Genomic DNA, 16,304 nt, shown 5'->3' with positions numbered 1-16,304 from the left:
AGAATAACTGATCTGTCTAAACTGATTTAACGTTTCACTTTAGTGTCCTCAGCAGGATGTCAGCCTCACAACCACAAAAGATCACGTGACCAGCAACAGATCATGTAATTCAAGCCAAGGTTACTGACCAAGTCTGTCTGTTTTCATGCTGTGCTTATTATCACTTTCTCAGCTGAACACCCCGGCTTAGCAGTGCTGGAACTGCCACCACAGCACTTTTTGGGTTGGTGGAATGCAAAATGCTCGACAAAAGGAGTTACTATGGAACAAAGGTCAGAAAAACATACCGTATTTGCTAGAATCCAACATGCCCTAAAATAACGCACACCCAATTTTCGCAGGTTCAAAATAACAATGCACCTGAATGTAATGTCATCAGATTAAAAAAAAAAAACCAACATCCCACTATGTTGCCGATTAGAAGAAAGAGACAAGTGCAACTCACCTTCAAACAATGGAAAAATTATTCTACTGGCAGTTCATTTTCTTCTGTGATCTAGTTTTTGCTGGCTTAGAGATCACTTCTGGATACACCTCGATCACATGCCAATAGAAGGGTTTTTTACCTTGGCAAGCTGAGTCTACGCAGAGTTGTTTAAAGGGACCGACAACTGATTTTTCTCGACCCAGTTTTTTACTGCGCGACAGGAAGCTTACCCTTCGTAGCGTTTGTAGCTGCAGTGGTTTATTCGAAAAGCACGTAGTTATTTTATAAGCAGTATTTTTCGATCTGAAAGGCTCCAAACACACATGAAGGCTTGTTCCAGCAACGCTGAAAATTGATAGCGATGCCGCTAGCCCTTGTGAAAGCTGTCGTTGTTCTGCTTTCGCAGGAGTTACTGTAACTATGCTTAACCACCTTTATTTTGAGCTTTCCAACCATTTTTGAAAATGGCAAGCTGTTACAATGAGATGGCGTGGCTTTATACACCTTCTCGGTATTTGTACAGCGTTGTGTGCGCCTGTGCCCAAGGTTGCCTGCGCCTGTATCAAGGCTGCCTACGCCAAGCGAAGGCAGCGCCCTTTGTTGCATACAACTAACGCAAGCCTATATGTACATTTTTATGGAGTAATACCTTTTAATATAAAGAAATGAACAATATTTCAGTACTAACAGAAAAGTCATCGAACGCGTACACCAATCAACGGTCACGTGACCGGCTTCATCGGACCATTTATGATTTTGCTGCCAGCGTGCCAAAGGTCATTTTTCGCGACTTTCAATGAAGAAATAAAAATATAAGTCCACCTCTCACGAGATAAATAGGGTTGGCTTGAGTCAATGCGACGGACAATCTTTTCATTAATGCAGTCATCTCATTTCATGTTCTGGGCAGTTGTCGGTCCCTTTAAGGTCTGCAAGCTGGTGTTCAAGGTCAAAGTATATATTTTTTTTCCGTTTTCGAACCGTAGAAACGTTTCCTGATCGAAAAGCCACTTCAGATCTCCCTCTGTTTCGCTACTCACAGTCACAGGCCTCGGACGTGCAAAAAAGCCGCGATGCAGGTATCTTCAGGGCGCAAAATATATTTTCGTTGACGTGAACTTTTGTAATGAAATTGGTGCATCACCATTTGCACTTTATGGGAGGCAGCCAAGACACACATAGGTCCCAGTCATGTACAAAAATAGACCGATGCAAACTTGCAACAAAATGTGCTTCGTCGCCATTTTGTGATGGCAATGACATGTATTTGGTACCTCTGACAGGAGGTTCTTGCCAAAGCTGTAAACGTGGTTTTGGGTTCGCATGCGATTCTAATGTGCAGGCAATTTATGGACTCATTTTATTGGAAGAAAGGTGTGCATTAGATTTAAGTAAATACAGCAACTGCTGTTCCATAACAACATATGTTAGAACAATGACCTTTCATATCATTTCTTTATCATAAACCATGAGCAAACCATTTGACACAAAGGTCACTCTGTGACACACTAAGGAACTTGATTTCTGAGCACCAATGCAACTCACTGGAAAGCACCAGGGCATCGAAGATGTAGCTTGAAAGCATGAGTGGAAGCAGTGCGTCACCCCGAGACTGCAGCCTATGATCACGCAAGGCTTCCGCCTTCTCTCTGATGTCGTTCAGCTCTGCATCCCCCAATGGTATCTTCTTCAACAGACTAACGAGATCTTGCTCTTGGTTGGCCAACTTGACCTGTATAATACACAAATCAGGCAGTAAATACGCAGAGTAGGCAACTGCTTGTTACAATGACATTATCAATTGGTTGGGTGTCTCAGTACAATAAACAGTGAGAACTTGAAAATAAGGGGTATGCGAATAGCCGTTTTCAAATTCACTATTCAAAGATGTAGAATATTTGTGTATGTGTAAATGTAAGGGATAACTAAAATAAGCGGAGCTTTGAAGCAGTGACACCAATGTATCAGAACATCTTTGATGGCTCTGCCGCAGGTCAGCCACAGTTTCACAGAGGCACCAGATTTATGAATGAACACATGGAGCAGATAACTTCCCTGCAACTTTTTCCTGTAATATACCGTAAAAACCAGCATATGGCTCGGACCCGCATATAGTCAGAGGAAAATAAAAACTGTATGCATTTATTTACACACTTATTCATCATCATCTGACGCACCGTCTTCCAAAGCTCCCTTGTCAGAGATGTCCTCCCACAGCACCTCATCCTCAGTGCCATCAAGAACATTTGATATTGAGCACTTCTTGAAGGCACAACGAACGAGCGCCTCGAGAATGCAGGCCCAAGCCTTGGCGATCTATGTGTACAGCATCGCTGGCTGCCCCTTTCAGCCGTCCAGCAGGAGCCACTTTCGGCTCTCTGGACCTCATCCACTCCTTATACATGTGCTTGATTTGGTCCTTAAATGGTTTATTGAGGCACACATCAAGCGGCTGCAGCTGGGATAGGGTGGCTAGAATGGGGAGGTGTGATGACCGCGGCGGCGGCCTCTTGCCTAGCGAGGCCCCACTGCGTGTTCTTGCCGCTGGGGAGAAATTTGGCGCGCCCGTCTGGGGCACCGTTGGCATGTGCCGACTGTGAGCATGTGTTACTCGTGTCTCGTAGGTAACGGAGTAGCACAAGTTAGCTGTCGCTGTTCGTGAAGTGCGGCCTGTTTTTCTATCGCTTCCCGATTTCTTGAAGGAGATGGTGTCAGCGGATGTCGTCGATTTTTGAACCGCTCTGATGAATGGCGTCGACGGGAAAAAAAGAAACGCAGAGGTGGTGCTTTGTGCCAGGTTGCGACGGCGGCTACAAGTCCTGCGGTGAAAAACTCTCTCTTTCGTGCACCTGCCCGTAAGGATGAATTTGAAGTGGGCACGTGCCATACCAAGGGCCGACAAGCCACTGCAAGAGAATTCTGCAGTTTGCGAAAGGCATTTTGACCCAAGGTACGTATGGAATTCGTACTTGTTTAAGCATATAGAAAAGTTGAGGTTTCTACAAGTTAACACATTGGCGTTTAACGGCCCGGTGTGACACACGGGTCATGAGCCGCAGAACTGCAGTGGAAAGAGCCAGACTAATTCAGATGATAGGTTGCTCTTGATCTCACATTGGCATCTTGCTCCACGTGGGCGCATTTTGCGTTCCGCCTCCATCGACCCGCGGCTCGACGTGTGTCACCTAACGTTGCAGCACTTGCACATATTGTTTCGTTGCTTGGAAATCCGAAATGTCTTCATTACAGAGGCTCACTTCTTATTATGTTTTTGCAGGTTTATCATGAGACACTACGCGCACGTTGTGAATGGAAAGGAGGTCCACATGCATACCACGCGATGTGCCTGCCCTTAAGGAGAGTGCTATCCCAGCAATTTTCCCGAATCTTCCAAAGTACATGACGAGAACTCTGCCAAAAGAGAGGAATAGGAAAATGGGACAGTGCTCTTCTGTGCCTGCAAAGAAGAGCCGTGAAGACATTGACGATTCAGCACGCGAATCGGTCCAGCTCACTCCTCATCACGAACTGGACATAGTCAACGATGAAGTACCTTGGAAACACTTCATTTTTGGTCTTCGACTACCATCGGGGTATTGGGCACGTCAGACATTCCAAGCCAAAAACATAGCGAGTTACCAAACAGCTGAACATCATAAAAGCAAAGTACCTCCTGTTGCCTTCAACAAGATAGCTGTGTTTGAAATTGAAGAGCGAAATTCACCCTCCTGCACCATTTTCCTGGCTGGTCACCTTCACTGTCGCGCACCTTTGAGTCTGAGGAAGAGGCCCAAGAGCTTCTGGTGTATGCACAAAAACTTTCTGTGTGTTGTGGAGTTGGAAAGACCAGCGAGTTTAAGCGATTAGATGTGTCTGACTGCACAACATTGTCAGCAAATGGCCTGTTCTCCGCTGTGTCTGATGGATCTGTGTCACGAGGTATGTTGTGTTTTGGTCCATACCTCTTGGGCATCACAACTGTGCAAGATTATTTCATATACTTCACATGTCGCACATTTTGGTGTTTCTCCCAGGTATGCCGGCCCATATGCCTCAGCGGTGTTTGAAGTGCAGAAAAGTGAGGCGCCCTGTGTTATGTAATGTTTTAATGTACTGTTTCCAATAAACTTATATCAAGCTACCAGTCTTGTACTTTATTGCATTCTTCTACCGCACTGCGTAAAAATTGCATTGACTTCCGCTCTTTAAACTACTATTACAATCGAAAATGTATAACAAATCTGCGAGCGACACACGCAGGGTTGTTCCCACCTGCAGGTCTGCGCGAGGGATTCTTCTAAACTACTTTTCGCGTGACAAGCGCGCCCACTTCGCAAGAAGGGGCCGCGAAACCCGCACTCTGTATCGGCTGCGTGGTCGGAGCTTGTGGATTACACGTGAAATTATAGCGCTGAACCATTTCATAAAGTTTCTCGGCGTCAACAACATCATTAAAAACACTACAGCGGTAAAACTGAACGCGGTCGAATCATTTGCCCGCCTAGAGGCAAGCAGACGACGCGAGAAAAGCACAGCGCCCCCGCCATCAGCGCCACCGCGCGGCAGGAACGCGCTTTTGGGCCAGCCTCCGGAGGCCGGTCATCACACCTCCCCATTCTAGCCACCCTAGCTGGGATGTCATTCCCACGAGTCGCGCAGCAGTCGCTTTACCGAGTCCACCAGGTGACACCGAAATGTGTCGAGCACGAGTATCGATGGGAGCCCCAGGACTGCTCTGGGCCGTTGACACCACATGGACTTGATCCAGTCAAGCATGAGAGATTCGTCCATCTACCTCCTCATCCTGGCAGCGGACGACATTTTTTTAAGAACTTCTCTCCCTTCAGCAGCGTCTTCCATGTACGCGCATTTTCTCGTTTCCAGATGATTGCACGGCAACTTGCCTGGAGCCTTTTTGGATGCAGAGTTACAGCCGAGGGCATATCGAGATATACTGGCGTCTGATCCACGCTGCTGATCTGGCCCAGCTGAAAGGGGACTGCCTTTCGCAACGAAATCACATGTTTCTGAAAGGCCACAAGCAGCTCTTTGTAACTTTCTGGCAGTTTCTGAGAGATCGACGTTCGCCGATGTAGGGAGAACCCAGAAAAGCACATGAAACGAGACACCTAGCGCTTGCTTGCCTTGAAGACTGCCAGACAAATGCCTCTGTCTAGAGCGATCTCCCTTGCCTTTGCTTGCAGCAGCTCGATATTGATGGTGTACAGTTCGTCACTCCTGAACAAAGTCTGTCAATTCCCATTCAACGTTGGGAGACGCTCCATTTTTCAGCCCCCAGAAACTTCTCAGGCCGCTGCACACAATGAGCGCATCATCCTGTTTTCTCCAAACGCGAATGCTTCGCTCGTTTACGTCGAACTGCTACCCCTCAGCACAGCTGCCGAATACTGCTTTTGCGATCCTGACATGGCGTAAAATGTGGCAGTCATGAAGTGCAACAAGTTGTTGCAATGGTGACTGTTGCCTGTAGGACTAACGCTACCTAATGCAGAAGCGCACAGAAACCTGATGATGATGATAGCTCTGAGCAAATCCGAAACCAAAACTGCGAATTTTGGCCGAAAATTCTTGGGATCTGCATATAGTATGGGGTAGAAATTTCGCATCATAAAATCTAGAAAGAAACTTCAGACCATACGCGGGTTTTTACGGTAATTACGATTTGGCACTTGAGTAGTTGGCATCGGAGTAATCAATGCTCAACTCACTTGCACTAGATAGAGCAACTGGTCACATGACCACAGCGTAACCACAGTTTATGTGAGCAAACACATGAAAAAGTCACCAATAATTACGATACTCCCCAATGCGAAATTTGACCGCAGCAGGATTGCGGCATTGCCAGTGCTTAGCCTCTGCTCAGGCAGCTCATTAGCAGCAGCAGCAGACTAAGCACTTCCACCGGTTGCATTGCTAATTGTTCAGAAAGAAAGCGTGAGAATGAGAATGAATGATGTGAGAACATGAGAATGAATGACTCGCACGGAGCAGATTCTCTAGTGGCATCATTGAAAACTACATAACGCATTCATGAAGGAAAGAAGATTACTTTTAAGGGCTCGTTTTTCTTTGTTATTCACATAATTAATGAGAACTAACAGACAGCAATGCCAAGGAAAGTATAGGGGGTGTGATGTGTAGTAATTAGAATATAAATGTGAAGAAAGTAAAGTGGACGAAAAGATAACCTGCCGCCGGCAGGGACCGAACCTGCGACCTTCGAATAACGCGTCCGATGCTCTACCACTGAGCTACGGCGGCGGTCATCTCCCCGTCCACTTTTTATAGGGTATATATGTGGATTGAAACTTAGGAGTGTTAGTCAGCGCCAGTCGCAGCCATGGCGGCGAGTGTGGAACACTCTTTTTTCTGCCTTTTTGGCGTCACGTAGCACGTGATCTATTTACGAGCAGGCAGCTGACCAATAATCCCTCGCATACTACCTGAAGGCATCATGTCTGCCAGAACGAGACCCTCGCTATGAATGAAGGAAAGTGGGGGGGGGGGGGGGCGAGTGGGGTACTGCGATAGCAATTATATGGACACTGTCAGCGGGATTTTGCAGTCGCCGCTGATCTGTACAGAGTCCAAACCGATAACATTGCTTACGCATCGTCTGTTTCACGTGCGAGTAAATGTGCGCTAGCGCTAGGGACGAACGCAGTTGAAGCAGAGATGAAATGACCCGGCCGTCACTGTCGCGCGAAGGGCACATGCGATAACATCGCTCCACGTGCGAGGCCTGTCGTCGCTTGCTTACCAGTTATTTTGTCGGGCAAGGGACCGTAAGGGGCGCCGCTGAGACGGGGACGGTCGCGAGCGCTGGCGAACACGCTATCTCGACAGACATCGGCAACGGCTACCCTTTTAAGTGCTGGGCTCTCCACTTAAAGCAGTAGTGACACAACATTTTCAAGGCGAGATAACTTGTGGGATAGATTTTTGTGTACACAAACACATCATCTACGAAATATTAACGGCTGATATAACCTATAACACATTTAGGATCAATTTTTAAATTGCGTGTAGTGCATGTGTACGCGAAACGTCCCACCTCGCGTCACCGTGACGCACGGGGCGCGCAATGCTCTGGACGCCCGGGGCAAAACTGGATTTCCGGGAGATTTTCCTATGACCCGTACAACCGGGAGAAACGTTCAAAATCCGGGAGTCTCCCGGGTAATCCGGGAGACTTGGCAGGTATGGGAATACAACCAACCTTCTGGATTGTTTTGCACCGGCTTCAGTCGCGACTTCGACACGTACAAAAAAAATTTTTTTTTTGTTTCGGGTTGATAACTTTGAATAATTAGGATCATTTTATTGGAAGCAATTCATTTCACGCCACTATCTATGCTTGGTTTAACATTTTAAATTGTAAAAAAACACAGACCAATCCATACGTGACAAGACGCTGTGGCACTGTGAGCGCGGGAGACCTTCGTGACGGGCACACTCAACTATGAGGCATTCTGCTTGGGTACGCAACCCTGCACGTATCCAAGCTCTTGGGGCCCCACTCGCTTGCGTACTCAGAAATAAAACTCTCTAGTAACAAACAACGTGGCGCCACACCCCTTGCACCCCGAGAAAAAGGTGAGACCAATAACAATGCATCGAGGTGGAAGATTTTCACCCTTTGAATGCCATAACACTCGCAAGTGCACAAGAGGCTGCTCAGGAGGGTGCACAGGCAAGAAGAAAAACTTTTGCGTAAGGACAAACCTCGTGTGCGCATTTTAACACAAAAGTGTTTTATGCCGGGGTCCACCACGTCTCCACTGACGTATTTCTGTCACGCATATGACGCTGTAGAATACACACTAACTGATGGCAAAGAAAAAAACTAGAAAAAAAAGTTCCATCGCCGGGAGTCGAACCTACGACCCCTAGCTCCGCAGCGCGAACAGACTCGGCCACAAACAGCACGTCCTTCAGCATACTAACGGCGAGCTATTTATATACACCATGAACCATTGGTGGTACTCAGAGATCGGTGACACTTCAGCCTGTATTCGTTATCACTAGTGAGGTGGCGCGAAGGGCGCGCTTTAAAGGTCGTCACCCTGCGTGCTGTGATGAGGCGCGCCTCCACAAAGCGTGGTCGCTCATGCGCGTGCGCTTATCTCGTGATGGGGGATGCTTTGTACGTCTTGTGCTCTCATCGCAAGTTTGTGTTGAAGTTACAGAGAGCACGAAGGTCACTTCACTCACTGCAGTGGCAGCTTTTGCAAAAGGAGCACGCTGCTCACACACAAATAAGTTACAACTGTGATAGTTACTTTGCGCTCGTCCTGTCTATACTTGTGCGTTCGTTTCGGGCCTCCTCCTTTGTCTAAAGCAGCGTGCTTTAACTGTTGAGCTGCGACAGCTGTTAGCTCGCGCTCATCCTGCGTATGTTCTTTCCATGCGTCCTTTCTGCTCGAGCAGCACGTTGTGAGTTTCGAGCTGCTTGCCGTTCTTTGCGTGACCTTACAATTTGATGCTACAGCATTCGTTCATTCGCCCTTGTGCCCAAACAATGCACAACAAACACTCAACTACGTCTGTGAAGACACGCTTCACTTTCGTGTTATACCAATTCCTATGACAAAGGGATCAGCCATGTTTTTTTCTATGCTCGGAGGCCACAGGCTGAAAAGCAGACGACGACCCTACCTTGTTTTCAAGTTCTTGTTTTTACGACACCATCAGTTTGTGTTAGTATAAAAAGTACAACAAACAAAGATTCCTCAACCTCGAAGGGCAATACCGCATATGTGAAACGAGGCAGCTCGTGAGTGAACACACGCAAGAAAAAGAAGTGAGAGAACTGGCACAAGCGAAAGGCTAGAGACTAAATAGCAGCCAGCACCTCTATCATGTTTTGTAGTAGCCTTTTTTTTTGCAAAGGGGTCTATTTGGCATTCAATGAAAAAGCGCGCAAAAGAAAACCCGATATTTATATCATTTTTGATGCATTGCCTCAGTGACTTCTAACATTACATTTATCCAATCAAACGCCTGCGCTCTTCTCCGTCATTTCCGCTTGCAATAGTTATGGCGAGTGCCGCCGTGCGTTGATGCGGTCGGCAGCGATGCAGTGACTTCATTGCGTGATTAAAATATTATAAGTGCACACTACAGCCTGCACCAATAAGCCCAGGCTTTCTGTCAAGTGACCCTCAATTTGAAAAATTCATTCACAAAGACCAAATGGCTTGGTCATATGGCTAGTCAACCATATGACCACTGGCACCAGCAGAAGTTCCAATTTATTGCCTTCGTTTTCACCTGCAGTAGCAGTAAAACTTCGTTACATTGAAGTCATGGATAAACATGCTCCGTTATATCAAAAATTTTATTTTATTGAAGTTAGTTATACCGTTTAACTGTGGATAGCAGTTGTTATGAACTCATGTGATGCGAACAAGCTACTGATCGGTGCTAGTCATGACTGAATTATAAGTGGCCGCCCTCCCTGATGGAGCTCCATTTCTTTGTGTGCAGCTTGTGTGTGCTACCATCGATCAGCCCGCCACCAAACTTGCATGCATCCGTTGGGGCAGCACCTTCACGCTTCTTGGCATCCAGAGGTGGGGCCCTTTCTGGAGCTGGCACTGGGTCTCGGGCTCCAGCTGCTGTCGCTGCAGCCCCTCAGAAGCCCCCACCTCCGAGCCGCCTGAAGGGCAAGCGAGGTGCATGCCCAAGCCTGCCCAACCAGCCGAGCGAGGCCTCGGCCGACGAGCTAGCCAAGACTGTGCTGACCAAGGCCGGTGGCAACTCGAGCACGGCGGTTTTGTTCACCCAGCCCTCGGCCAGCCAGAACCACAGGGGCCGCCACTGAGCACTGCACATGTGTGCCTTCCAGATTGGCCTCTACGCACTGGGCTTGCACAATGCAGTATCCCCAAACTGGCTGTCACGCACCTACTCCCCTCATGTTTCCTGGATCACAGGAAACATTCGCGACAGAAATCGCGAAATGTTTCGCTGCTCCTTCGCTAGGAGGCGATGCGGGTGTTTGCGATGTGGAGGCTTCACGAATGTGACGTCAGGGCCTCTCCTTAGTATTCTTTCCTCCATGATATTAATTAAGCATAGCTCACAGACATACAAAAATACTAGAGCTGTGCGAATAGCAAAATTTTGGGTGCGAAGCGAATTCGAATAATAAAGATTGAGTGCGAATCGAATCGAATAATTTCGAATAATTTTCGAATATTTCTCAAACATTTTTCGAATAATTCGAAGTGAATTACAGAAAAAGGTTGCAGAGAATCCCTAAGTATGTTCTTGTGAGATAGCAACATGAAAGTGTTTCTTTTCGCTAGGTTGATGAAGCGCTGGTGGGGTCATATTTCATAGTTGTCTTTCTTATCAAGAATGAGGCAATGTAGAGGCCGAATTATATTTATGTACATGATTTGGTGCAACCAAAGTGTTGCCGCAACACTTACACGTGATGGGCAAAAATGCCATTTCCTCAGCCTCTCCTCCTCTCTCAACTTCTGTGGAAGGCCAACTGGTGTGGTGGACAAGGGTTTGCTCCCTTCAAGTCCGGAGTTCCAAATCTGCCTCGTAGACCGTCAATATATATAAGAACATCTGAAATTTTGGATGCTAAAAAGCTTCGGCGTCCGATTTTTTGGACCTTCCTACCCAAATTTCAGGTCCAAAACGCATTAATTGAGCGCCCCAACTCTGCCACATCTATTATCTCCATATTGGAACCAGCATTTTCTTGAGTTAATACATTTGCGACCGTAGCGGAGCTTGAAAGGCAGCTTTGCCGCATTACGGGGGTGTGATGAGGTGAAGCATATTGAAAATCTAGGGACCACTTCCAAGCGGACGTTGACTGTCTCTTGGCTAAGTTCGACCGTAACGGACCCTTGAAAGACAGCTTTGCCGCAATACGAGGGGTGTGAGGAGGTGAAGCACCTTGAAAATCTAGGGACCACTTCCAATCCGACGTTGACTGTCTCTTGCCTAAATTCGACCGTAACGGAGCTGGAAAGGCAGCTTTGCCGCAATACGGGGTGTGATGAGGTGAAGCATATTGAAAATCTAGGGACCACTTCCAATCCGACGTTGAGTGTCTCTTGCCTAAATTCGACCGTAACGGAGCTTGAAAGGCAGCTTTGCCGCAATACGAGAGTGTAATGAGGTGAAGCATATTGAAAATCTGAAGGGTCACTTTCAACCGGACATTGACTGCATTTGTCTTTGGGAAGTTCGAATAGTTCGAATAGTAAAATTTCAGTGCGAATCGAATCGAATAGCAAACACTATTCGAAAAATATTCGAAATTTCGAATATTCGCACACCCCTAAAAAATACCCTTGGGGAATAGTCCAAATAGAAGGAATCACCGCTCGACTCGCTAGCAGCAGAGCAATCGGCGTGCACTTCCATAGCGTAAGCGAACTATGCGAGTGAGCGCACGGAAGAAAACTGTATGGTTGTGCGCCCGTCCAGAAAGCAAAACGAGTGAAAAAGCTATAATAATCCTTTGTCTTATCCTCAATGAGACAAAGTTAGTTTTTCCGAGTCCCCAAAATAGGAAACGCAACCACGGCGGCGGTGTTTGTGTAATTTAGCGCTGCAAGGAAACCGATGTAATCGCGTCCCGGGGAGCGATAAACGAGAGTAACAAGCGGTCACCCTTTGAAAGATTAGAAACCAGACAGCCATCAGCTTTGCAGGCGCGAGAAGCGATAACCACCCGAAGGACGAAACCGAAACCAGCTGCACCGTGTGCACGTGCTCAGATGCGCAAGCAAAAGTTGACGCACCAATCTGGAAAGAAAAAATAACATTAACGGAGAGACATCGGCGCATGAAAAAAATTCCACGTATTCCCGAAGTGTAGCAGCACATGCCAAGCAAGAAAAATGATTGAAAAAGGTGCGCGAAACCAGCCGAACCGCGCGCAGTCGCGCTCGGATGAGCAAGCGAAAGCCGGCGCACAGTTTTGGAGAGAAAGAAAGAAAAAAAAAAATGGAGAGGCATTGGCGCATGAAAAAAATTCCCCGTATTCCCGAAGTGTGGCAGCACATGCCAAGCAAGAGAAATGATCAAAGAAGGAGTGTTTTAAAAGTACAGGCAATGTCGTACATGTACAGCGAAAAACTTTGGTGCCTGTTAGGTGATGCCATACATGTAAGGCGTAAACCCTCAAAGGATTAAAAACCACTGCCATATGAAATTGCCACAGAGTGATCTTAGGAATGTGCTAGAACTTACTTCAAGAGCTTTTGTAGAAGCTGGTGGCCGAGACATCTCCAGTCCGAAGAGTCCAATGCGAAAGGCCAAGTGATGGTGTTCCTGGTTTTCACCAGCACTGGCATGGAAAGCAGCTTGGCCAAGTTGCTGATGCCAAAAAGCTCACCTAGGGGGAAAGAAGTAGTATATGCATACTGTGACTGCCCAATAAAAAGACACGCGAACACTAAGTGCAAGAAGTCAACGCACATAAACTCTGAACAGCCTATAATTTCAGTTAACGTGTATAGGTACTTGAAGAATTGAAAGAATAAAAAATACGGGCAGTTTGCACTAAGTCGCCAAAGCTGGCACAGCGAAGCACAGGCCGTCACCACTCGTACTCCCCGTCGACCAACACTTCTGGCTTCGAGATGCGCGGCTTTCTCCTCGGAAGTACAGTCGAACTCGCTTCAACGAAATTTCCGGTACAACGAAAAATTCTCGGTTCCCCGTCAACAGTCCATAGGAGACGATGCATAAATATGCTCGCCACAACGAACACTTTTCTGCTGCCGCTCCGCTTCAACAAAAATTGACGAGTGCCATTCGGGCTCAAACATTAATTTACCGTGCAATAAACACTATCTCAGACATTTTGATGCATTTTAGAACATAAAAATACGAATTCAAAGTCTAAATCGTGTGTTTGCACCACCAGTAACCACCGGTGTTGAGTGCATAGAGTTAATATATACCGCATCTAGAGGAAAAGCTCCCCATAGGGCCCATGTATTGAAACTTATAACCGCATGGGTTCCGCCATGATGGAACAAACGAACGTTGCCAGACCCCGAGACGCTCGCTATATTTGGCGGGGTAGTAATCAGTTTTAATCTACCATACCTAAGCCAGCCTATGCGCTGTTCACGGGAACCTTCAGCTGTGTTTTTTGATGCGGTGAAAAACGTTTTATGTTTTCGTGTGTAGCGTACGCATTGTCTGTGCAGCTGGCCCTGATTGATAACAGTTAACATTTCCATGCTGTTTATGCCTGTTTTTTACTAGGCACGCTCTTACCAACTACGCATAACGAACAACGTTTTCTCCGTTCGCAGGCACAAGGGTTCACTCGACAGATTCGCAGCTTCGATAGCAATACGTGCGTAGGCCGTGGTCGCGTGGTGCCTTTCGACCTTGCAATGACGAGACACCTGTTATCCCACGTTCTTTTTCAGCTCATTGCTGCCGTACTTCAGCGCGAGTGCCATAAGCAGAACAATGTTGATTGCAGCATGCAGCGGCGTCACCCCGATAATTTTATCGCCGTTTTTAAAAAAGACCTACAAAAAAACCTTCGGTTGCGCCTAGTTTGGTACATAACTTCCAGTGCTTGTCTCATCCCTCTTTGCCGCCCGTCCTGGTTTGCACTGAAGTTTTCAGCCTTGATAAGAAAAGAGGCGCTGTCACGTGAAGTCGAGTGGCACGTGGAAACAGAAAAAAAAACACAACGGGACACTATGACAACTACGAGATACACGACGTAAACGAAGTTTCAGGGACTTTAACACGACGCGGAAATCGGCGCAATCGGCCACAAGCGCACTCTCGAGCGTTGGTGTTGATATGGTGGCGCCATCTAGTAAACCAGCCTGCAAACGCTCCTTTCCGCACACAGTAAATTGCATAAATAGCCGTCGTATTCTTTCGTAAAAGAATTCAAAATAAACAAAAAACAATATCTGCATGTTTTTAATTGTGCAAATGCTTCTTTAGGATTGATATGTGATGGCAAGAATGACAACGTTCCAAGATGTCAGCATTTTTGTGGTTAGCGATCTCGCGGACCAGCTTTTCCTCTAGACTCAGTATATTAAATCTATGGTTGACTGAACATGGGGGCCGCCATTGCTTGATAGCGACGGCGATCAGACTGCCCTGCTTTTGCAACTGGCTTGAGTTGCTTAGTCGCAGACAATCCGAAGCCAAAGCTCAGTTGTCTACACTGGGGTGCATTCACGGAACGATTCCTTTTGCGATGCCTTTCCAATGCTTTTTGTGCTTTTCGCGCTTCGCTAGTGGTCAGAGCGACGGTACATCCACGTTATCAACGCGAGCAGCCCTGGAGTGCAATCGTGGAACGATGCCTTTTCCAATGCCCATGCTTTTCGTGCTTTTCGCGCTTGGCCAGTGCGACCAGTGGTCGGAGCAACAATTCATCCACGTTATCAACGGGATCAGCCAGCCGCAAGTGGTGGATAAGAATAGCATAGAATAAGGCGTAAGTCATCGCTCTGCGATAGCACGCCTGCATCTCGCCGTTGTTGGCAGATAGCTAGTGTTAGCGTATTAGTGCAACTGTGCAGTTCGTGTTGCGCGACCGTGCCTCTGCGGTTCATTCGCGGAAGGCGTTGTTTCTGCGTGCTTTTCAACGTGACGTCGCTATGCATAAATGAGAATCGCATCGTGACACTGCTGGGGATGCAAAGGAAGCAGCAGACACTTTTTGAATCTTGGAAATAAAAGTTTCTCTGTTCTACTAGCTCAGGTCAACCATATTTTTTTTCAATTTCACTATGAAATGTTCGCTTCAACGAACATTTTTCCGAGCACCGTCAATTTCGTTGTAGCGAGGTTTGACTGTACGCACTTTCTTAGAATGCCCCCCGACTCTCTGGACATGATCGGGTGCAGCCAGGCTATGCACTATAGAGCGGAGGTTGCACGTGATGTCTCCATTGGTGGGCAGGGCTTAGCAGCTACTGTGCATGCGTGGCTTGGCTAGGTTATCTGGTAGCTAAACAGCGCAATGCTTGCTTTCTCTTTCTATCTTCTTTCTCTCTCTCCTTATTTCTTTCACACTACGTTTCCAGTTCTCATTCTTTAAGCTATGCTACGCTTTACTCTCTTCCCTCCTCCTCACCATCACATCTGCTCACCAGGGGCGAGACGGCTGAAGTTGATTTGGGAACAGTCTTTGGAGCAGCAAAATTTCCACTTTGGCGCAGACGAACCCCGATTTGGAGCAGTTAGCGGAATTTTTTATGTCATCTCAAGAGCTTGAAAAACAGATTTGTAGCAACTTGGGGGGACAAGTACATATTTAAATTGGCCTAGGATAGACGTAACGCTGAAGCAGCATTTGGAGAATGTATTGCAGTTATGAACTATACTACCTTTTTAATACTATGCGACCTATCTATCCCGAGTAAGAACGCAAGAAACGCATGAAATAATTGAAAAAAAAAAAAGGTTCTGCAAACTAGGTTCACTTCATAAAATGTGAAAAAAAAAAGTGATTGCACAAGAATTGCAGTTACATAGCAGTAGCCTTTTTAAGATCAGTGATATAATTTAGCAGATTACTGCTTTGGCTTTTATTGCGATAGCAATTATATGGACATTGTGAACAGGTTTTGCCGCCGACATCGCAGTCATGTTCCGTATAAACTCCAAATCGTAACATCCCCAGCGCATCATATGTTTTTGCCCTTGCGAGCAGGGGCGATGAACGCGACTGAGGCAGAGATGAAAAAACGCTGACTCATCCCCGTTGCACGGAGGGCGCATGCAATAACATAAAACCGCATGCCAGGCCTGCCATTGATTGCTACTCATGCAGAGGAACGCGCCGCCTGTCTTGAAGGACCGAAGCAGCGCGAGGGGGGGG

The 16,304-nt window shown here is 46.9% G+C and overlaps 1 protein-coding gene across 1 annotated transcript in view; it reads right to left on the bottom strand.

The window, feature by feature from the left end:
- Positions 1–16,304, bottom strand: part of LOC119397232 (zinc finger SWIM domain-containing protein 8) — a gene marked incomplete in the record, with an annotated part of 161,537 nt that overhangs the window by 46,523 nt on the left and 98,710 nt on the right. The window contains 1 exon segment of the mRNA XM_037664670.1: positions 1,973–2,159. Coding sequence (XP_037520598.1) covers positions 1,973–2,159 — 187 coding nt within the window.

Source organism: Rhipicephalus sanguineus, chromosome 1, assembly GCF_013339695.2.
Source record: "Rhipicephalus sanguineus isolate Rsan-2018 chromosome 1, BIME_Rsan_1.4, whole genome shotgun sequence".
In the NCBI taxonomy this organism is placed as follows: Eukaryota; Metazoa; Arthropoda; class Arachnida; order Ixodida; family Ixodidae; genus Rhipicephalus; species Rhipicephalus sanguineus.
The sequence above is the reverse complement of the archived record's forward strand: the minus strand, read 5'-3'. Positions and strand labels throughout refer to the sequence as shown.